At 35.0% G+C, this 23,331-nt stretch overlaps 3 protein-coding genes across 13 annotated transcripts in view; 1 reads left to right on the forward strand and 2 right to left on the reverse strand.

The window, feature by feature from the left end:
* Positions 1 to 14,990, forward strand: part of LOC106160416 (choline transporter-like protein 2) — a 30,231-nt gene extending 15,241 nt beyond the window's left edge. For 4 of the 10 annotated variants that reach the window (XM_013537012.3, XM_013537016.3, XM_087008215.1 and 1 more), the window contains exons 6-22: positions 1,370 to 1,522; positions 2,482 to 2,542; positions 2,875 to 3,013; positions 3,300 to 3,383; positions 3,710 to 3,822; positions 4,168 to 4,302; positions 4,774 to 4,873; positions 5,406 to 5,613; positions 6,001 to 6,062; positions 6,542 to 6,718; positions 7,086 to 7,214; positions 7,689 to 7,758; positions 8,114 to 8,187; positions 8,423 to 8,493; positions 9,275 to 9,369; positions 12,848 to 12,932; positions 13,111 to 14,990. In XM_013537012.3, coding sequence (XP_013392466.2) covers positions 1,370 to 1,522; positions 2,482 to 2,542; positions 2,875 to 3,013; positions 3,300 to 3,383; positions 3,710 to 3,822; positions 4,168 to 4,302; positions 4,774 to 4,873; positions 5,406 to 5,613; positions 6,001 to 6,062; positions 6,542 to 6,718; positions 7,086 to 7,214; positions 7,689 to 7,758; positions 8,114 to 8,187; positions 8,423 to 8,493; positions 9,275 to 9,369; positions 12,848 to 12,932; positions 13,111 to 13,241 — 1,887 coding nt within the window. In that variant the 3' untranslated portion in view covers positions 13,242 to 14,990. Of the gene's footprint in view, positions 1 to 1,369; positions 1,523 to 2,481; positions 2,543 to 2,874; positions 3,014 to 3,299; positions 3,384 to 3,709; positions 3,823 to 4,167; positions 4,303 to 4,773; positions 4,874 to 5,405; positions 5,614 to 6,000; positions 6,063 to 6,541; positions 6,719 to 7,085; positions 7,215 to 7,688; positions 7,759 to 8,113; positions 8,188 to 8,422; positions 8,494 to 9,274; positions 9,370 to 11,921; positions 12,011 to 12,847; positions 12,933 to 13,110 lie in introns of all 10 variants that reach the window. The other 6 variants (XM_013537014.3, XM_013537015.3, XM_087008216.1 and 3 more) reach the window with 4 other exon arrangements.
* An 852-nt stretch (positions 14,991 to 15,842) lies between these two features.
* On the reverse strand, positions 15,843 to 18,488 carry LOC106160411 (uncharacterized). 2 transcript variants are annotated; one of them, XM_013537005.2, is made up of 3 exons: positions 18,034 to 18,488; positions 17,590 to 17,837; positions 15,843 to 16,636 (listed from the first exon to the last, which is right to left on the reverse strand). In XM_013537005.2, exons 1-3 carry the CDS (start codon positions 18,045 to 18,047, stop codon positions 16,497 to 16,499), a joined length of 402 nt encoding a protein of 133 aa, XP_013392459.2. In that variant the 5' UTR covers positions 18,048 to 18,488; the 3' UTR covers positions 15,843 to 16,496. The 2 variants fall into 2 exon arrangements, with proteins under 2 accessions (XP_013392459.2, XP_013392458.2); XM_013537004.2 differs by having other exon boundaries at positions 17,590 to 17,867; positions 18,034 to 18,483.
* A 1,050-nt stretch (positions 18,489 to 19,538) lies between these two features.
* LOC106160409 (toll-like receptor 4) lies at positions 19,539 to 23,082 on the reverse strand. The gene has a single exon (XM_013537002.3). It carries the CDS (start codon positions 22,662 to 22,664, stop codon positions 19,977 to 19,979), a length of 2,688 nt encoding a protein of 895 aa, XP_013392456.3. The 5' UTR covers positions 22,665 to 23,082; the 3' UTR covers positions 19,539 to 19,976.
* Between the last annotated feature and the right edge of the window lie 249 nt (positions 23,083 to 23,331).

A 23,331-nucleotide genomic window follows, 5' to 3' on the forward strand; every position in this document is an offset into this window, starting at 1 on the left:
GACTAATCTCTTAGGCTACTGGAATTATATCTCATATCGATGACCTAAATTGCCTGTTCTGGTGATTACTGATTTGTTTTCTTCTCAATCTTGACAATTGTTGCTGACTGCCATAGCAATTAACTGGTTACAATGTACCACATTGGAATTATCTCATGCTTTATCCTTTGCTATGGCAACACCATCTGGTGGAAATGTTATTGATGGTGACTGATAAATGCCATGAAGTGAATTTTCATATGGATGAGCTTGGTTTGGATTCTCAAGTGTTTTGATTGAAAAGCTTACTATATATATATATATAAACCTGAATGTCAGGGCTTTTCCCTGGAATGGGGGTACAGGTTGTCCCAAATTGCCACCTGTGGTTTCCTACAAATTTTCAGGGAGTCCAAGTATGCCTAAAGCCGTCATGTTTCCAAAAAAAATCCATAGGCCATCAAGCTGTTTTTGAAAATATATGTCATACAGTGCTGCTGGCAGCCATCCAAATGACATTAGATAGTCACCTGGGAAAACCCTTGCTGAATGTCAATTTTCTCAAAAATAACATCTGATTGCAGCATATGCTGTCACGTGACGCTGCTGTTGTTGTCTGATCCATGTCTCTTTTTCTCTGGTTGGTCCTAAAATTGGCAATTGTGTCATCAATATCTTATATGGTGATTGCATTATCAGCCAATTTTATATTTTATTGAGCCTCAGATAGCAGGATGTTAGATCATAATTTTTGCTAATTATATAATAAATCACTACCATTTATTTCATCCTTCCTTTGTGTCCTTTTTTTCCATACATTTTTATTTCAGAAACTTTACTACTAGAATATAACTTCTGCCCATTTATATGTATATATCACCTGCTCTCTGATAGATCAATAATAGCACTGTTATTTATGACCTTTTACTTTTTTCTCATTTTTCCAGATGATTCTGTGTGCAGTGATACTTTGTGTGTCATTTTGTCACTTTATTTGTAAGCAGGTTTTATAGTTAAAATACTTACACTTTGAACCTGAAACACAAAAAGAATGATTTGGTATTCAATATGATTTTTTTTTAAAGGAGATGACAGAATGAAAAATTCAGTTATGGAGAATAAGCTAAAGAAAGGTCAAAAGAGAACTCTCATCAATCATGATTACAAGATCCTTGAGGGTAGTTGAGTGAAAGTTATAAATATAAAACCTGCTACTCGGTGTGTCTTTCTTGAAAACTAATCACTTCATTTTCCAAAACAATCTTCAGACACAAAAATGGCCAACAGAGATGCCCTCAATCCCACAGTTTGGCATCAGTCTAATATATTTCAAGTAAAAATTTAAGAAAATACAGAACTCTGTTAGTCAGACAATAAGACTCAATTTTAGGTGTGCGTGTCAAAATGTCCTGACAAGAATTGGGTGTGGGTGGCTGCTGCTGCGCAGGATGCTAACCCCTTGCTCAGTACCGAGGAAAGGAGAAAGTTAAAAGAGGACATGTATTGTACTTATAATATAACCACGCAAGTTAGAGATGAAAAGGTAAATTGAGGAGGGATGGGGAGGGGGCTGGGAAGGGAGAGCAATGGCAGTAAATGGAGCAAACTGGAATATGGACTTTTAATTAAAATTATCAAACATGGATAGTGATGGGATGTAGTAATGGCCTATCTGTCTAAGGGAGCATTCACATCGAGAAGAGCCAAGGTTTAGTAAGGCCGTGACCTAAGTATGTTGGACCAACATGAAAGGAAGACCGCTTATCTTTTGATGGTCTCTCCGCTTCTGACACCCCCCCCCCCACGCGTTGTTCCTCGAATGGTTGAATTGAGCTGAGATTTAATTACTTCCTTTCATGTAGGTCTGCATATCTAGGTCACGGCCTTACTAAACCTGGAGAAACTGAAGCTGTAGTTGATTTGATTTCTTATATTGTTGCTTATTGGCTTGCTAGTAGGAAAAAGGTATTTCTGTGTGCTTGCATGAAAACTGTAAGTTGTACTTAGTGTTTGTTTTTGCATAATTTTATTTCATTTGATCCTTTTTATTTTCAAAACTTTTTGTTAATTCTGCACAGCAAATTGTTGTGTTACTAATTTTGAAAATAAACTTCATAGTAAAAACTAAAAAAACCAAATAGCTCTTTTATTTCAAATATTTTATTGTATCAATTTTAACATATAGTAAAAACTGAATAACTTTTAGATAACATATCGACTTGTTGATAAAAAAAATGTAATTTGTGAAGGAAAAACTTAGTTTTGGAGATAATGATGTGTATGTGTTGTTTTATTTTAATAAGTTTACTCAGGCAGCAGTTAGTTTTAATTTGGCATTGTCGTAAAAGAAAACTTGCTGCTTTTAAGTAAATTTTGAATTAAGATTTATTACACAAAGAAAAAAAATTGAAATATTTTCAATGAATTTTGTTTTATATAACATGCTAGCTTGCTTTAATTTTGTTCCACTAGTTGCATGCATATTTATTTTTCTCCATTCAGTCAATTAAAGAGCTAGTGGAAGGAGGCAACTGTGCTTCCTATTATGTCAAGAGCGATGCAGGTATGAGCTTGAATGTCTTAAGTTTTTATTGCAAGATTTTTATGAAATATGTCAGTATCTTTTCATTTTGTTATCACTTTTATAATGTCTTTAAAAAATGTGTTATTCAAGGTTTTTTTTTTTTTTTTTTTGATGATTTGCAAGTTACATTAGACATTGTGTTTTGTTTTTTTTTTCAAAGTGTTTTCAGTTAACTTATAACATTGCACAATATTGATGTATGTCACCACTGTTTTATCATTTTTTAGACAATTCTACGCTTGTAACAAAGATGCACCTTTTCTTGCATTCACATTGCACTGATTGAGACACAACATCAATTTTTGTTCCAGTTGTTGGCAGGTGCGTTCCCTCGGCTATTTCTACTCTCATAAACTCTGCCTCTGGTCTCTTGTCTGATGCTGGCAACACCACCCTGGTGGCAGCCGATAACACTACTGTCACAGGTGATGCACTTAGTGCAGCCTCCAAGTAAGTTCTCAGTTCGTCTCTTATTGTGCAAAGATTGTAGACACAAGCGTAAGCTCTTTGCCTTGTAAGCATGTTATGTATTTGTAAATGTGCACAGTTTTGTAATTATGAGGTGAAAGTTGAATTATATCACTGTTGCTAATTTGTTGCCTGTCTTGTAAATATTATGGACACTTCTTGAGCAGAAGAACAATTTCCAAATCATGAAGAAACTAGCTTTAATATGGTTCTAAATTCATAGTTTTGTAATTATAATTAACTCATATGTTGTATTTTCATTCAACAGAGTACTGGCTTACATCCTGAATGCTAAAGAGTATGGTGAGAAGATCTTGGCTGATGTCAGAGCCTCCTGGTGGATGATTTTGGTGTAAGTTTTCATAGCTAACATAATAAGTTCTGAACTTTAACACATTTTATCCCATTACATCTTTTAGGGATTTTGTGTCAGTTTACAAAATGTTACAACTTGTTATGATGCATGCAATATTTAAGACTCGGAATTTATCACATATACTTTTTTCTGTGTGCAAATGTGAAAATCTGTATATATGTTTCGTTACCCAATATCAAATGACATCTTGTTAAAATGGATGAAATTTTTATCCCCTTTTGTGTCACTGCACAGTGGTCTACTTAAACAGATGTAAAGGGTACCAAACAATACATGTGTCTGTAATTTTATTTTGTTTTCAGTGGCCTTGGCATTTCATGTGTAATTGCCTTCATTTGGATTATCATCATGAGATGGATAGCTGGAGTCATTGTCTGGTTCACCATATTTGCCTTCATTGCTCTATTCTCCTTCTGTGAGTATAATGAAATTTGAACATTTGAATTGCTTCCCATTGATTAGGAAAGAATGCCTAGTGAAGTTCTGGTTAATTCTTATTTTACAACTAAGCCATTCAGTGGATTTTTAGGTAATTTTTTTGTGTATCATTTTTGAAATATTTTTTTATATTGAAAAAAGGAAAGAACAAATTTCTTGCGGATGTGGCATTATCTTATGTAATAATTTGAATAGATTAGAATATAGATACTAAACAGTTGCTGCTTTCCATATTGAATAATGTTTATTCTTTTAAAAAAATGAGAAAAACTTCTGATCACCAGCTAGTATTAAATCAAAATCTGGAATTTTTCTCCACCAGCCACATACTACACACTCAGCAGGTACTTTGAGATGAAGAACAACTCGTCTGCCAGTCTAAACAGTGTCACGGACATAGAGTTCACCACAAATTTGGACTACTACTGGAACCTCAGCACCACCTGGCTGGTCTTTGGTGAGTGGGGTTTGTGTAGTAGCTGCTAGTGTATTCTCAGTTGTTTGTTTATTGCTGCTGACTCATGTTGCTGTATTTGTATATGTGGATGGTTTATGTGATTTATGTCATTACATACTTGAATATGTGTGGTTGGGGGTGGAAAGTCTATGGGTTTGATTCCTTTAAGTGTATTTCAATTTAATTTAGATTAGGAATTTAATATAAATTTAATTTTATTTTAACTCTGGCATTAAAATTTCAACTTAGTCTCTGAGGTGGAATTTGCAATATTCATTGGATTTAAAATATAATTAAATTATACATGTATAATAAAGAAAGCATAATTGATGTCTGTTGGTCATAAAATTCCAGATAAAATGCTGCAGTCTATTAAACCTTTACTTCTTTTCTATAACCTAATCCAAACAAAATAATTAAATTGCTTCTCGTGCCATTAATGAAATTTGATATTCTTCTCATCCTCTGCAGGCATTATCTCTGCCACCATCCTTGGCCTGTCCATCCTCATCCTCCTCTTCCTCAGGAACAGAATCCGCATCGCCATTGCTCTCATCAAGGAAGCCAGCAGGTAAAAATTAAAGCCAGAGCAAGGTTTTATTTAGAATCTATCACTTATGATGTTCAACAAATTTGGTTGAATTTGGCCAGCAAAAATTAAACTCTCAAACTCTCAAACATACCTGGGAAATTTAAATGCTGCTATTATGAGGCCTTATACCTCATACTTAGAGCTGTTGAATTTACAATCTTTTCAAAGATCCACCAAGAAATATAGTTTTCCTCAAAAATCGACATTGAATTTTATGTTTGTAATGAAATTTATATATGTACCTAAGTGAGCTGTGCAGAAAGTAGTAGGGGCCATGGCACAGTGTCAGTTGTAAGCTTAATATTATAGCAACACAAACCATAGGAGAGGGATACTTTCACTCCCTTAGAGTAAGCCCCAATTTGTTAAGCTATGGTGAGCTTGATCTATAAGAAAAACTACTGAGCTGGGTCTTAATGAGTGATATCAACCTATCTTGGTTTGAAAGGAGGCATGAGCATCATAAGAAAACATTTTTCTCTACATCGCTTCATTTTTACATTTTATCCAGAGCTGTGGGCAACATGATGTTCACCCTACTGTGGCCCATCATCCCATTCTTCCTCCAAGTGGTCCTGTTTGGATTCTGGGGTGCAACTGCCCTCTACCTGGCCTCGTCAGACAAGAAGAAGTATGCTAGCTCCTCTGGGAACCTGACCAGTAATGTGACGGCAGCAGATAGTTCCAATCTTGTCACAACGTTTGCAGCATCATGTGCTGTGAGTATCAAGAAGTCTAACAAAATTATCAGCAATATATATTGCCTTATTTAGCCTGAGTTTCAAGGTGTGCTACAGACACGCCCCTTTATCTGTGCTATAACTTGGTTTCATATACAAACCGATTGTATAAAAGTGTGATGTATACTTATATGTAAAGATAATGGTAATAATGTGAAAATATCTTCAGCTGTATCAGTTACTGAGTTACTATAAGAATTTCTTCTAACATTTTAGCAGCTAAGATTAGATAGAAAATATTGGAGACCAATACATTTGAATTTTCTGCCTGTAATTGAAGAAACTATCATTGCTACAAAAGTATTAAAATGGCTTATTGAAAGTCTATGTTATATTTGTAATACATTAACCATGATTTCTTTTCAGGCGGATTATACCAACAGTACCCTGGGCCAGTTCTGTGGATTTGTGGGCTATGATGTCCAGGAGTAAGTCTGACAGTTCCCTAATAAGCATGTATCACCATAACTTAGGCTGCATGCAGTACAACAGACTTACTAGTCTGTGGGCCAAATATGGCGGCCGACTGAAAATCTTGCCACCTAATCCGCTAATAAGCACTGAAAAGATTCTTCATGGGGAAGAATGCTTCAAAACTGAATTAGTAGTTCGAAATCTTGTGAGAAATGCTATGCTTACATATCATTAATTTGGCATTTCAGGCATTCACCACACTTGAATATAGATATATATTATATATTAAACTGCCCATGTATGAAATAATTTCAAAATTTGGTGAAGCCAAAGATCTTTAAACTTATATATTTCAGCTGTAAGTCTTCATAAAGGAATTCAAATGTTTTTATCACTTTGCATATGTATTTTAATACATTAAAATGGTAACTATGGATACAAAGGAGTTTTATTTATTCCTGTATCCATTGTTTTTTTATTATTATTATTCCAGGTACACCATATACTTACAATTCTACATGTTATTCATGCTGTTCTGGGTGATGAACTTCATCATTGCTCTTGGACAGCTGACCCTGGCAGGGGCCTTTGCCTCCTACTACTGGGCCTTCTCCAAGCCCCAGGATATCCCTGCCTTTCCTGTCACGGCTTCTTTATGGAGATCTTTAAGGTAAAAATAGCTCAATATTTTTGGCTGGGCCAGGGTTTTCTGAAAGTGGTGGGGTTGACATTGATTTTTTTTTTCAAAGTTCAAATAAAAATAAAGTGAATGGAGTGTATGGAGATATTGTTTGGGTTCTATCCTAAATTTGCTTGTAACAGTATGTTTTTTCTTAAAATATTGGATAATATTTTTCTCTGTGTTATGTTTTTCTTCCTCCTTTGAATCTCTCAATGAAGAAACTGTTTTGAAAGCTTCAGAATTGTGTGTGAGGATTCAAAAAGAATTTTGCACATGTGCAAGCTTATTGTTGTTTATTCTCTTATTACTTTGATGACAAATCCAAAGTAAATATCAAATTCTTTTGTATTTTCAGATATCACTTGGGTTCAATAGCCTTTGGTTCTCTGATCATTGCCATCATTCAGATTATACGGGTGATACTAGAGTACGTAGATAACAAGCTAAAAGGCTCTGAGAACCAAGTGGCCAAATTCTTCCTCAAGTAAGTCATTTGTAACTTAATGTTTAATCAGAATCTTACTTACATGTTTAATTATATAAGTCAATAATAATCAAACTGACTTTTCTGGAAGCCAGGTTTGCTACGATGGGGTCTGACATCTTTTCATTAGAAAGCTTTCCTTTGTGATCTGTTTTATTTTGTGATTTCATTTTGACTGTTTCCTGCTTGAATGATTCCATTTCAATTTACAGCTTTGAACTTTTTACCTTTGTACTGTTGTCAGTCTGGCAGCTGACTGCAGATTATGTAAAATATAGTAATTTAAAAATCAATGAATAAATTTGTCATGAAGTTAATAAAGATATCTTGGTTCTACATTTCTTTCCTGCATTAAGGTATGCATGGTGTTCCTTAATTCTAATTGTCAGTACTAACAATTGAAATAACTTGAAGCCTGTACTTCAATGTATTAAACTTGATCATCATTAATACAGTCATATATTAATTTTACAGGTGCCTGAAATGCTGTTTCTGGTGCTTGGAGAAGTTTATGAAGTTCCTCAACAAAAATGCTTACATTCTGGTAAGTTTCTATAGAATATCACAGTATTAAGGTTCACTTCCCTAAGATTTAAAGTGAGAAGTAGAAGGCAATTTTGCATATGAAAAACTACATGATCTATGTTATCAAATATAAAAAAAACAATAATTAAAAAGTAATGATGTAAAACATACTTTGATTATTATTAAAAAACACAAAAAAATCTTAAAAAAAAGATAACTTCTGAATCAGCAGGTAAGGAGAAAAGTTTTGCTTTCTAAAAAAGTAGTTATCAGAAATTTAGTCTTCATTAAGCTAGATCAGAAATTATTCTTAATTTCACTTTCATAATTTTCATTGGCATACTTCTTTTTTAACCTTACATATTGACTTTCAGATTGCAGTTTATGGAAAGAATTTCTGCACATCTGCGAAAAATGCTTTCTTCCTTATAATGAGGAACATAGTGCGGTAGGGGAATGGATTTTTTAGATTGGATAATATCTACATAAAGGAATCTGTTAATAACTTTTTGAGACATGTATAGTCTTATGCTTATTTTTGTAAGTATGTGTCTTATGCTTATTTTTGTAAGTATGTGATAGCCTCTAAATTTTTACCTTTTCAGAAAGATCTAAAAAGTATGAAAAGGTGCTGAAATTCAGAAAAAATTCTAAAAAGTATTGCTTTTTATCTTTTGCTTCAGGGTTGTTGTCATAGACAAAGTCGCCGATTTCTTGCTGCTTATTGCAAAGTTGGTGGTCGTTGCAGCAACAAGTAAGTAACCAAGATATATTGTATTATCTTTTTAACAATTGCTGAAGATGATTTTTTTATCCTGAAAGTAAATTAATTAAAAATTGTGATCTGTTTGAAATAAAGGTTTTGGTTTAAAGTGCATTTAGTATAATTAACTGTATGATACTCCAGGTTAAAGTAATAATACAGTAATCAGCTGCAAATGATGCAGTGGATTTTGATTTTCTCAGGTTGTAAAGAATGTAAGAAATGACAGAGTTTATTGGACTTATAAATGTATAATGAATTCAAAATTATGGGCTGCAGTGAAATATTCATCGTAGCTGTCAATTTCAGATGCAAGACAAGATGCCACATGCTTTTAATTATTGCTATCATGCAACATGGGCCCTGCAGAATGGCAGTTTAGGATTTTACTTATATATTTATAATTTATATTATTACAACAAGCATATTTTATTTAAATGCTTTCTGAATGCTTCATTGTGCATTTCTATATTGTATATATAAATCAAATACAGAATTCAAAGTGAATTGAAGAAAAAAAATAAAATTATTTCTCTTCCAGATGTAGTTGAAAGATGAAAATCTGTGAATTAGTTGTATTGTTTAAAATAATATCTTGCCATTTCCCCTTTCAGATATTTGCTGTATTATAAACTGAAAAGCAACATATTTATCCCCCCCCCCTCAAAAAAAAAAAAAAAAAAAAAAAAAAAAAAGAAGAGAGAGAGGGAAATAAAAAAATTAATTTTATTGACTAATTTTCATTATCTTTTTTTGTCTTTTTGTCTGCCAGCCATTCTGGCATTCTTCTTCTTCAGTGGACAGGTCCCTATCCAAGTCATCAACGGTTATGTTCCCTCACTACACTACTACTTGATCCCCGTGATGGTATGTACCAAGTATTGCTGACAGACACCTGACCTCACGCCGTCATTACAAATGCATACTAATCCTCACCTCGTTGGCCTGTTCTGATTGAGCTTTTTGTACAGGAATGAGAAGTATCCATTGATTGCATATTGAATAAATCTTGCCCAGTTTTAACTTTCAATTAAAATTGATTTATTTTGGAATTGACCCTGGGATATTGGAATAATCAGCAGATCCATGATCTTTCCTGTTTATTTTTTCGCATCAAAAGTCATATTTGGTTGGTCCCTGCATCCCTATACCCTGGCAAAATTTCTCAGTATTTATGTAACTTTTATTTGGTTTAAATGCCATTTTCATAAAATGGGCCGTTCCTCCTGCATTTCCTAAGCCATATTCTGAACAGTTTCTGTCACCATAATTCTCATCCCTGTAAATTTTATAGTGTGAGACAAGACTGGAAAGTGCATTATAATATAAGAACATATACTTGATGCTTGACTGTTCTTTATAAATGGTAATGATTCGATCTTTTGAATGGGCAAAAATTATCAAACATTCATGTACATGATTGTATAAGTGCAAAATTATATTTCCATAAAGCATTTTGGCACTTTTACTGCATAGAATAGAACTACAGAGTAACATGCTTTTTAATGTTGTTATTACCACTTGATAGGAATGTTCTAATTTTAAGAAATTATGCCTTAAATATACTGTATCTTTAAAATTCACAATTCTCCCCCCATTGAAAGGATCGAGTTATTACCTTATATCTGATATATATGTGGCATGCTGCATGAAGCCAGTGTAATAAGTCATTGCCAGCAATGCATGTGGTACACAAAGATGAGGTGAATTGCATGAGTCCAGAAATGGAAAATATAAAAATCTTTTTTTTTTCTTTTTTTGCATCCACTAACATCAGCTTGTAAAGATATTTAATTTCTTTGCAAAATTTGTTTTGTACAGATTGAAAAAGTTATTAGATTTTAATTTTTTTTTTTTTTTTTTGGTAATATGTGAAGCTATGAAATTGGAATACGCATATTTTTAATATAAAGGGGTTATTCTGAGCACAATTAGAGTAAGTAATAAAGGAAATCAAAATAATGACATGTATTGAGGTTGCATGGATTGTAATTATTGATACTGCATAAATGCAGCATGCACATCATACTTAACTAACATCTTTCCATGATACTAACATTTATTTCAGCATATTTAGAATCAGAAGAAAAAAAGAATTCTGAACAATTGAAACTTTCAGGTTTTACTATTACACTTTGTCTACAATGAAGATGGATCTTTATACTGTGTGGTTTTATTATGCAGGGAAAGATTTACATGACATCAGTACTTGGCTTTCATTGTACCTTGTACAATTTGAATTTAATTCAAATTTCCATCCTTTTCTGTCCAAATTTTTTTCTTCATTGGCATAAATTTTCTGTGATTTCAGAATCACACAGATCATATTGCAGCTAAATTATCTTATCATTAAGACAGAACAAATTTTCTGTATATGTGGTATAATTAAGCCACTTAAAATTTCTTAAAGGCATTACACTGGAAGCTTGAGTATGCAACGAACATGTCTGTCTTTTCTGTTTGATGCTATGCTTTTACAGGACAGTTCATACTGAGGTTAGAAGCTGCTTTTAGAACACTACACAATAAGATTGAAACTGTGCCAACTTTTATGTGCAGTTGTTATAGATAAATAGGCTCACTGAGTTTCAGAGTTCTATACAGCTTTTGCTTTGATAGATTTCTATTTTAGGTTTTTGCAGTTCTGTGAATATCTCTGTATCTGTTTCTTATATACAAATAAAAGAAAATGGTACTTTTTTTTACTTTGGACACTGTCGAACTCTTTTGGTGTCGCAAATCTTTTTGGTTCCACTTTGTGTAATAACAGGGCATATGTTGTCTGTGGAGGTGTAACACTGCAAGCATGTGAACTGTAGAAGTTCAGGGTTGCCCACAGTTTAGTTCTGTTAATTTGTTTTTCATAATTATTAGTTATCAATATCGATTATGAACTATAGAATGACACTGCAAAACAATTGAAACTGATATCCCCCCACACCCTGTCTCATAAAAAAAGAACAAGAAAGAAAAAAGGAATTAAAAAATCGAGAAAAGTTACAGTTAGAAAATGCATTCATGAATATTGTTGGCAGCCCAAGAACTGTACACTTTATGTGAACTATGTTGCATGAACAGTCACACCCTGCAAGAAAGAATAATCATCCTGTTACAGTATTATAGTTTCTTCAATCAACAGCCAAAATCAGAATTATTACCTGTAGCTGTTGTATGAATGAGCTGTCTAGTAAGTAGCAGTGGATGAAGTTCATAATTTACACCTGCTTTTACCATTAAACTGCATTGAGAATGATACATTGTATCAGTGTATATTGTACGGAGAATGATACATTGTATCAGTGTACATTGTAGGGAGAATGATACATTGTATCAGTGTACATTGTATGGAGAATGATACATTGCACTAGTGGACAATGTATTGACAATGATGATTCACATTTCCTTTCCTGTGTTACCAGCTGCCGGAGCTTACTTCTTCTTTGATGGGCGCATCTCTTTCCTCAGCAACTACACTCCCTCCCTGAACTATTACCTAGTCCCCGTCATCGTGAGTAATCGTGCATCATGTGATCACACACACATTATTGTAACAAAGAATGTCCCGATAGTGAAACTGAATTGTCTTGTTTATTACTAACTTTTTGGTGTTTGTGTCTGGTCTTCATTTTTTAATTCACTTTTATTATTTCACAAAGATTGAGGTTTTGCTCTTAAAGTAGATTGTTTTGTGTTTTATTTTCATAGTTCTGTGTCCAAAATTTACTTCATACTAACATTTATCTGTAATATTTTGTTGCATTGTGGTATGTTGTCAAATTATTGTCCATATTTTTGTCAAACTCATTTAATAATTTTTTATTTTTGTTGGTAAAATGTGTATGTCTACTGATTTTTGAAATCTAACAAATATTTGTTACATGTTTTAAGTTACTGTATTAGCATTTTTTTTTCAAAAAGTAGTTTTTGTGGCCTTTTTAACACAAAAATGTCAGAAACACTTGATTCATGTGAACAGATCAGTTTCATAGTTCTCCATTCATAATCTTCACAAGATACCAAAGTCAATTCACAAAGTATGCCAACAAGCATTCATACATCAAAACAATGTCAATCCACAACATTTGTTTATCAAAACCAATGTGCCAACAAAAACATACACAGCACACCAAAATGCACAATATGTCACACAATATGCCATTAAGAAGTTAATGTGTTCTCAGTATAATCAACAAATTAATGAAGATAATACAACACACATGACCAAAAAACAAACTGCAACAAATCATGAAACAAGAGCACCATAAAAATTTAACAAATCAGTAGAAACAAGATTGGCGAAGAGTCTTCAAGAACCCAGTACAACACTGTAGGTGTTCTGTTTCAGATCATATCCCTGGGGTCCTATGTGATAGCAGCAGCTTTCTTCAGTGTATATGGCATGGGTGTGGACACTCTGTTCCTTTGTTTCTGTAAGTATATGTGCATCAACCTTGGGGATATGGTAAGCTTTAAAACTTCTGTTAATGATGAGCTTACTCTTGTTTTGTACATATATTATCATTAAAATGACTATTGATTGGCTGATTCATCAGGAAAGTTTCTCTTGCTGGAAAAATAAGCTGTTTGACAAAATGTTTTTCCTTCCAGTGGAGGACTGTGAACGCCATGATGGCTCAGCAGAAAAGCCTTACTACATGAACAAGGATCTCATGGGTATTCTGGGGAAGAAAAACAAATTGGAAAGTACAGAGGGTGACAAGAAGGGAAAGAAGGGATAATCAGTGTTCAACAAAACTACAGTACCTAATCATTTCAAGAAAAGAGGCAATCCGTAATGTGAGGAAATGCTTTATATAAAAAAAAGGTGAAAATCTGATTTTTTGTACATCCATGAGAAGAGGAAAAAATAAGACGATGCAAAGAAACAAATGGTTTTGTTGACTGCATTTATTAGTTTCTGTATTAGGTACTGAGTCAGGTTCACAGAAAGCGAGTTTATTGGACCAAATTTTTGGAAATTAATTCACAATTACAAAGAGAAGGAGAAGGACAAGAATGCCCGCATAAAAAACGTACTCGAATTGGCTATCTGTACCATATTAAGGATGAAATATTCATTGAAGGTGAGAAAAAAAGTAAAATGTGATCAGGAATAGAACTAGTAAACTTGAACATTCCAAGAGAGAAACCTATTTGGAAGAGAAATCCAATTTTTAATTCAAGCAATAATTTTATAAAGGAAAGGAAATTACACCAAAATATGTATATGTGATCTTTTTAATTCTTATTCATTCCCAATTTTTTGTTCCCAAGGAAGTCAGTATTAATAAGAATTGCTGTGATTTTTTAATACTTTATCCAGTTTTTTATTTTATTAATTTATTTCATTTTTGTACAAGTCAGGGGACAAAAAAAAAAAAACAGATGGGATCAACCTTGTGTTCCTGATGTCTCGGTAAAATACAAACAAATTACAAATACACTGACCAATACACATGCACAAATACCATGCACAAAGTATATACAAATGTGGCTGGTTTTTTCTTTTTTTTTTCTGCAGTGATTTGGTTTAATCACAGTAAGAAAATGAAGTAACAATGTTCCTGTTTTTCTTAGTAATTTAATGCCTATTTCAAATTCCAGTGCAGACTTTTATCTGTGTACACACTGCATTTAAACTTGCTTTGTAACAACTAAAATATCTGTTTTAGTAACTTTTTAGGATACTGATGATGTATCATCTGATAATACCTTATATATTTTTCAGTGTTTAGAATCAGTGAATTTGTTTCTTTTTATTGAGTGTCCAGTACAATACATCCAGCTTATTAAAGCTTTTAAATCACTTGTGATATATCAACATTCCATGTGTATATATATTCAAATTTTGAAAAGTGTTTGACACACAAAGGAATTTTAAAATTACCTTTTCATAAAATAACACGCTCCTTTATATGCACATATTAAAATGTATATAATCAAGAATTTTATCTTTTTTTTTTTTTTTATTGTATTAATTGGATTTGTTGTTGAACTGGTTGTTAACAACTTTATATTGGAATTGTTTATGTGCTAGTCATTTAAGATTATCAGGCACATTTATGTATGTTTATAAAACAATATTGACTTTGTTAATGATTAGATCTCTTAACTTGCATGTATCTACTACATCCGTCTGTATAATGATTAAGATTTCATGTAGGAACACTTTTATACTTGGAAATGCTATGTACCTAGAAGAAAGGTAAAATAAATTACCTTAGGTCTATCAGTTGTTTTATGGAAAGTAATACAAGGTGTTGATTCAAAGAAGTTGAATGTACACCAAAATAATAATACTTTTATTTAGGGGTCACTGATATGCCTTAAGCATGGAAATGTGTCAGCAAACAATATTGTGCTGCCACTATAACATTGCTTCTATCATGATAAGCCACCCAGGACACAATAGAATCATTAGGAATTGCTCCTATTAGTAAACATTGTTGTATAAATAAACCGATCAAGAAAAATGTTAGAGACTGAAATGTGTATGTGTCTTCTCTCGTACTCTATTTGATGGTGTGTTTTTCGGTGAAGTTCGATGATTATTTCTTAGCGGTATGTATGCTTTGAAAACCTCTCGCTGACGCTCCAGGTGTTTTTGCGTGGCATATATATATATATATATATATATATATATATATATATATATATATATATAACCGTTATTATAAGCAGTTGGGGCGAAAAAATAAAAGCGATCCAGTTTGCGCCTTCTTTTGAGAAATGTGCGTCGCGATAGCCCAACAGTTCATTGATCCGAATAATCGTAACATTTTTATCAGTTTTTTGATAAAAGGGTTCGTTGGCAGGGGGGGGAAATTTTGACGTGGGAAAATTTAGGGATTTTAGAGGGTAAGCTGTGCCATTTGGTACGGTTTAAGCAATGATTCAGCTAGTCAAAATTCTAATATTAAGAGGGGACCATTGGTGTGATTTTTTTCAGAAATCGAAGGGGAGGTCAGGACTAGTTGATCTGAATGGTTATAGTGAAGATTCAGACCAATGAACCTTCGGCCTATTGCCATGCACCCTTCGGGACAATTATGTTTGAAAACGTGTCGTCACTTCACTTGACTATCACATCGAGCTAGTCACAGTGAAGAACTGTGTGTGTGTGTGTGGGGGGGGGCGGGGGTGGAGGGGGCGTATCACGTGTACAATCTCCCTGGGGCCTTCCAAGGCTGTCTGGGATACTGTGACATGGACTGAGTTGGCTGCAGATCTTCCGCTACCAAAGTGGCGAAGAAGTCATTTGGTAACATGAGATTACTTGGATTACACCAGTGTTACAATGTTTGACGTCGTCTCACGCCTGAAGAATAACGAGTGTTAGCTTGGATTGGACTCATTTTATTCCAGTTCGATGCTTATAATAGCATTATATCAATAAATACTACAACGCATTTCAAAATTTCTCATTTTTAAATTTTTTACTTAAAAGTTCAGTTTGGACAAGGAGGTGTATTCAGATTCTGGTGAATAAATTTTTAAAAAAATATTCAGATAGAATCCCTTGATTCATATTTAGAGCACATGTACATTTATTTGGTTAGATATGAACAGGCGTCGCGACAACCGGCGTTTATCTGTGTTTTCTTTCTGCACATCCGCGTTCTAATCAAACCGACGAGCTGCTTCGTTATCAGCTTTAGTTTGATTTCAAAGTCAAATTTAAAAATCCCACATACCCCCACTAAGGAAGTAATTTGAGTGTACATGTGTTTCCTCATAACTCTTTTCATGACAATCTCGTGATAAATCATTATCCCACGCGTCTCTTTCCTTCAAAGAGAATTTACACCAAAATGAAAGTTGCATGATTTCACATATGTGGACTTCAGATTCGACAAAGCATTCATGCCTCTCGCTCTCTCTCTCTCTCTCCTATGGTTCTGTATTCTGTGTGTGTATTATGTTGTGTTGATAATTTCATGTCGACGATACAGAAGTTCAATATACTAGTAACGTACACGTGCATGTCTTTGACCCTATTTGTTCGTCAATCGTGTGCAAGGAAAAACCGAGATCCACCTTGCTGTTTTTCTGTCCCTCCTTCGACATATTAAGCACCTGATGAGTATCACCGTCAGAATCACTAGTGTCAATACTTTGGAGAGCCGCAGCCGTTCTGAAGTAGAAATATTACAACACATTTTCATTCACCAAAATTACCAATAATTTCAACAAAGAATGCTGACTCCTATGTCAAATACTAATTTTAATTAATTAATTAATTAATTAATTAATTAATTAAAAATCAAATCGATAGGTCATGTGAACTTTTCGAAAGCACGATTGATAATAGTGGTCTGTAATAGACAGTGTCAAAATATCCGTCCCATTGTGGTAAGAGATAAAAAGCATTCAAAGTCATTTAAATGACAGTATTAGATTTTGCTGTGTCATTTGATTATGGAACGTATGAGGACATTAACGTTAACATAGTTCACATGTATATGTCTAAAAGTGAAAGATAATAAGGAAGTGCATAGCTGTCAAAAAGTTTCCCCTATTATCAATAAAGCCTTTCAAGCCAGGGTTTTCCAGCCAAAAACCCATATTTAACGTAAACGGTATTTCCCCTCGATTTGTCAACCTTTAACTTTCCTTTTTTTGACACTCGCCATAACTCTGGGTGGATTCAGAACAAACTGATCCGCGGATCAAATATGGCTGACTCACTTAAAAGCAATGCTGGCTTATCCCCTTATGGTCTCCCCGCCTTCCATACGTGCCGTGTAATTTTCAAACTTTATCAAGATGGCTTTATGTCCTTATCGGCCTTATGTCCCACACGGGACGAAGAGCAATGATGATGATGATGATGATCAAGATGGCTGACTACCGAGGTTGAACAGGGGTTATGAATATGATTATTTTTTGCAATACTGATTTTTTTTTGCAATACTGATTTAAAAATCTGTCTTTGTCTGTCAATTTACATATGATTTACAAGTTTTAATTGTTCAACAAGATTCATGCTCTTGAAATGCGTACAAATTAAATCCTGTCCTGGGTCACTTTAAACGTCGCAGTTTTGTTCTTGGAAAAGAATATTACATGTATGAGGTTAACACCAACCTAGAGGTCGATTACTATTGATGGCATCTTGTTGCTCAGTCCCTGTGTACTTGACTAAACTGTACTTTGGTAGACCATGATGTGACTGCTCAACGTCACCGCTGTCTTCGTTCTGATTGGCTAACTGTGTTTGGCCGCGGATCATGATCCCAAATCCAGAAAATATCCCACTGATAGCCGGGATTTCCAAAGTGGTTATTCCAAGTCGTTGGCTCACCCAATAAACGTCTCCAGCCAAATGAAGTGAGCTGAATGACAGGATTAATATCTTCGCAAGCCTGGGAATTGTATAATTGATAAATACTTGCAGCTAGGATTATAATTCTCATAATGATCATAGGGCCTATATGTACCAGTAATTACATTTTATTATTAAATAAGTCACTACCAATGGAAAACGAAACGTTTATTAACTGTGATGTATGAGGGTTAATGAAAACTTACATCCACAAATCCATAGTGACACATGTATTGTAAGGTGTCGATCTTCACTGCTTTCACAAAATTTTACTGGGATTATTTTCTTCTTCACAGTGTATTTTACTATTGTCCATTTTGGGAAGCTCCATTTTTCTTCAGTTGTCCCTTGTACTGTTACATATGTTCAAGCTCCAGGTCCTTCTATCTTAATTCAAAACTATATAACTTAAACAGTCCGCAGTATATCAGGACGCCTCTCAGTACCAAGTCCTTGCTACGGTCATTCACAGGTGACGTCACGCGTCCCCAGGCACTGGACCGTCACAAATGACATTTTACTTGACCAAGGTGATACTCAAACCCAGGAAATAAGTCCAAGAATTATATAGGACACATGTAGTTCCTCGGGCATAATTAACAGCGTTGACAGAGGCTATGAATGTGACTCCGTCCATTGTATCTTTAAAGTAACACGTTCAACTAGGTTATGATACATATTTTATGTGGCCAGGTTATCGCTGACATCTACCAGTTAATTGCCATTGACATTGGACGGGGCAGAAAAGAGGGGCAGCGAAGGTGGGCGGAACTACGTGCTCTATTTCAGACATTTCAATTGCTTATGTTAGTCTCTATTTGAATTTCAATTTCATATCAATTCTGAATTGTCCAAAGTATCTTACTCCATCTTATCCCTTTTTTATGAATGCACAATGAAACATTCCCCGCCTCTCTTCCCCGGTATTCAATAAAGTAATTCTAGGTGCGTATGGACGGTGTGTCTGTAGGATCATGGACCTTCTAATGATAGTCACCACGAAAATTATACAGAGCCTAAAGCGCCACCCTCTCAAATATATATATAAACCATTAAGCCCTCACTACGAGCAAAGTTAAGATCATGGTCAACAATATTCATACTCGAGTGCGGTGCAAAATTGAAGTTGACATGACACCAAATTCAAAGCACGAGATAAGTTCAGACGAAATCTTTTATAAACAAAAATACACGAAAATAGGTCTTGCAAGCGTCATCAAAAAAAAAAAAAAATTAAAAACAAACAAAAAAAAAAACGATAATGCAAGAAACTATGTAGGATAATTCCATGGATAAAGTTATCTTTTAGATAACGGTCATAAGAGTCAAAATGATATAGAGGCAAGAGAGTATCTTGGGGCATCTCATAGTAGCTCCCCTTTCCGGTCTGAAGCATGTCTCGTCTGAACAAGCTAACCGACTTTTTTTTTTTTGCAATGAAAAAGATAGAAAGTTTATTTAAGGATTCAAAGAACTGCAATAACTTGCTCTCACCGTAAAATCTCTAATAACGATGGAAGGAATATTTTGATATGAGTACACTTATTTATTCGAAGCAAATGATAGTACTTTCATATTGATTGGCAATGATATGAGATAGTAAGAATCCTTACCCAATATACATGTACACTTATGTGTATGCATGTGCATTGTAATATACTATGTACTACATGGTTGTCCCATAGCCCTCCTTCAAGTAGAAAAACAGGTAGCTTGTGAACAGATAATTCGAGTAATAAAAAAGCACCAAGAGACCGTAGACTCCGCCAAAACAAATAATTAACTAATAATTAACATTACATTAATTAATGGATCACAACCAAACATTTAAAAATTTGTGATTTTGTGATAAAAGTGATTAAATCACTTTTCAATAAGCCCTTTTCTGACCTCTCTTTGTTATTTCATCAAAATCCTGCCATAACGCCTGCATAATGCAATCAGACAAACTAAACTAAGCAGCTAACGGTCCCAAAAACATTAGCTTCTTGTCGGAGACAAAATGCAGCTACATATACATTGTTAAAAGCCGTTAGCTACAAGCAATCCCATTCATTCAGGTGAATATCAGAGCTAATTCTTTATCCAAAACACCGCCTTAGGAGGTGGTTTTAAGCAATTCCATTTAAGCGAATGAAATGCAATTGCTTCATCTCAACAAAGCTAATCTGATCTTTTTCCAAAACACCGTCTTTTGGCGCATCGTGCCATTTTCCGGCCAACACAAACAGGTCGTGTGACGCATCATCGTCTGCATATTATCTGGGATCGTTTTCTTATCTACATCCTCGTGAAGAATGAAAATGATACTGGTTATGCGTTTCTCAAACAGTTTGTTTTGGGCTACCTTAAACTCGTGGTCGCACAGTCTACTTTGAAGAGAGTCGCTGGTGACAACAAACACGACCCTGGTCGTCTGATTCATGTACTCTTCGATATTGTCCACTATAGGGTTTCCACAGATAAAATCTCTCTCGTAAATGCAGAGTCTTAACGGCGCGCCCATGTCGTCACTCTCTTCTACGTTTTTGAGGAGTTCATCTTTAATCCATTTTGTATTTTTACTACAATACGAGACAAAAGCGGCGTACCTCTCGTCAGGTATTTCAACGTAGCCGTTGCGTAGGCGCGCATTCCGTCTCGTTTTTCGAATAACCCAGGCGTATTTTATATCCCAACGAAATATGAAAATCAAATAAGACGTAAGCGTAATGGCAACGACGGATGATGTCAATCCAGCGGTCAGGTGTAGTAGGTGATTATCGCATTCTATCCACGCGGGACAAAAATCCACCAACTTGAGCTGCCTTAGATCTGAAGGCAAGTTACAGTGCTCCTGTTTGCCTTTACTGAGCAGCACCCGCGTATTCCGCAACCAATGGACAAACCACCGAATATCGCAGTCACAAGTCCATTTATTGCCGCTTAAATCCAATTGCCTCAGTGACCCACCTGACGTAGGTAAAATGGCCCATAAAACTCCCTCACTGATGCTGATTATTTTATTGTTTTCCACGTTAACGTGTGCCAGTTTTTTACATTTGTTAAAGATACCGGCCGGGAGAGTCGTGATCTGATTCACCTGCAAATGTAAGTCTGTCATTTGAACTAAGTCGTCAAACATCCCCAGAGGGAGCTCCACCAACCCGTTGCCCGAAAGGCGAAGTTTCCAAATGTGTCCTAGGTTTTTGAACATCTTTTTGAGGATGGCCGGATTTGTTTGACCAAGGCTGTTGTTAGCCAGAGATAAGGTATTCAAACTGGGAACCGCGCTGAATATACTGGCGTTTTTCAAATCACACTTGAGATAAGCATTGTTAAACTCGAAAGTTAGGTTTACTAGGCTTGTCATATTCTTCAGAGTCAAGTCAATAAGATTAAAACCACCTTTCCGGTCAACAACACTATTTAAATGCAAAGTCTTTAGCGAACTAAGGTCGTGGAACATTATTTTCGGAGGGAGACGGTTTTTTGATAGGTTTAAAATTTGAAGTGATGTGCACTTTTTGATGACAACATAAGGCTTCTGAATGCCAAGGCCATTGCCACTGATATCTAGGAATTCAAGGTGTTTTAATTTTGGTATAAGGTCCAAAACAGAAACTTTTTGGATTTTATTCCCTTTCAAATTAAAGTTTCTCAATCGATTTCTTTTCGAAAACGCCAAGGGAGAAAATTCTTTAATATTGCAATTTGCCATGTCTAAAGTCTGCAGTTTCGTCATATTTCCCAGGGCACCTTCACCAACGCCACCTATACTATTGCCCTGGATGATCAGAACTTCCAGGCCTGTTCTTCCTAACATGTTCATCATCCTTAGGTCCAATCTGTCCGCTTTCCAGCGTATCTTAGACAAACTCAAATTCGTCAGCTGTGTCCCTGCCATACCGAGGCCTTCCGTGAGGTTACTCAGGGCGGGACAACCGGCGCCATCTTTTCCAGCATGCAGTCGCCTACAGAGAGGGTTCTTTGACAAGTCCAGAAGATGTAGACTCTTCATCTTAGAAAAACTATCTCTTGCAATCACGCTGATATTGTTTGAATTTAAATGTAATGTTAACGCCGTTGTTTCTTCATAGCCTACGAGATCCAGCTTGCTGATGCTACGTAAGCTGTTGCCACTGAGATCCAGCTCTATGGTGTTGGCGTATATTTTATTATTGCCTGGTATTCTCAAAGATTCAATGGAGTTGTTGCTGAGGTTCACGAAAGACAGAGATCGTGTTTCATTTTGAGCAATGGCAGACAGTGCCGCTCGTGTAAGCTGGTTGTCGTTAAGAGACAGACGTGTAAGTCTTTTGTTTGTCAGGAATGTATACCTTGGAAGATTTGTCAAACAAGTTTTATCCAAATAAAGCTCCTGGAGGCTTTCTAGCGAGGAAAACCTAGAGAGAGGGTAGGTGTTCATGATGCCACAGTTTGATGTAAGCCATAGCTTTACTAATTTTTTTAGAGGATTGAATATTGCCGCGTTAGCACGTGTTAGATTATTCAAATCCAAGTGCAGTTCTTGAAGGTCACGTAAACATTCAAATGCATCGGGCGCCAGCTTTGAAAGCTGACAGTTTTTTAATTCCAGAACTTGTAACATTTTAAATCTAAATCTACAAAATACGTTGTTCGATATATTTTGTAGCGGATTTTGTGAAAGTACCAGATGATTAACGTCTTCTGGAATTTCCGGCAGTGACGTCAGATTAAGACCACTGCAGTCTACAAAAAGGGTTCCTCCGTTTTGGACTTTTTCTTTGCAAACGCCCGAACGCTTACACTGCCCTCTGTTACTGATGTATAAAACCACCAGGTAAGCAATGATCAGTTGAGGAAGACGAAGCATCCTGTAAAATTTGAGAATTGAGAAATACAACAATAATGCGACTGCTCTGCAACAACTTGTGCCTTAACCATACATTCAAATTTTGTTTCTAGTTTTCTTAACAGTCCATTTTGAAAATAATACATGTAGGCCTATCATTTGAAGTAGGCCTATAATACGCACTCACAAAGAGAGAGAAAGTAGCATGATATACTCATCCAGTTGCTTGTTATGTGCTCTAAAACAGTATAGCCATGTCCTAATCGCAACTTTAAAGATCGATATTATACATATACAGTGTACGTACTTGGATCACAAACTTTGCGCAGCCTAAGTTTTCCTTTGTAGAATGGACAAACGAATAAAACGACAGAAAGTACGAATGAGACTCCTAATCTTTAAACGTTGCACTGCAGAATGAGAATGTGAAACAAGGAAGCCAAAGGTGTGCGCTGAGTAAGGTATTTACACATTTCAATCAATATTTGCACGCATCCTATGGTAAAAAAACTTATCTTTTCTTCCGCGTTTTTTCAATTCAGTCTGATTTTAGTTCTTACATTTTGTAGCAACGCGAAAGTCTGTTATATTAAGTTGAGTAAGAGGTTTTTTAAAGGATTTAATCAACGGTTTCAGGTCTTCATTCTAACTCATTTTTTAAAAATATTTAAGCCCTATCATTATTTTA

The sequence above is a fragment of the Lingula anatina genome, chromosome 3 (genome assembly GCF_051362555.1).
Source record: "Lingula anatina isolate TDL-2025a chromosome 3, LinAna3.0, whole genome shotgun sequence".
In the NCBI taxonomy this organism is placed as follows: domain Eukaryota; kingdom Metazoa; phylum Brachiopoda; class Lingulata; order Lingulida; family Lingulidae; genus Lingula; species Lingula anatina.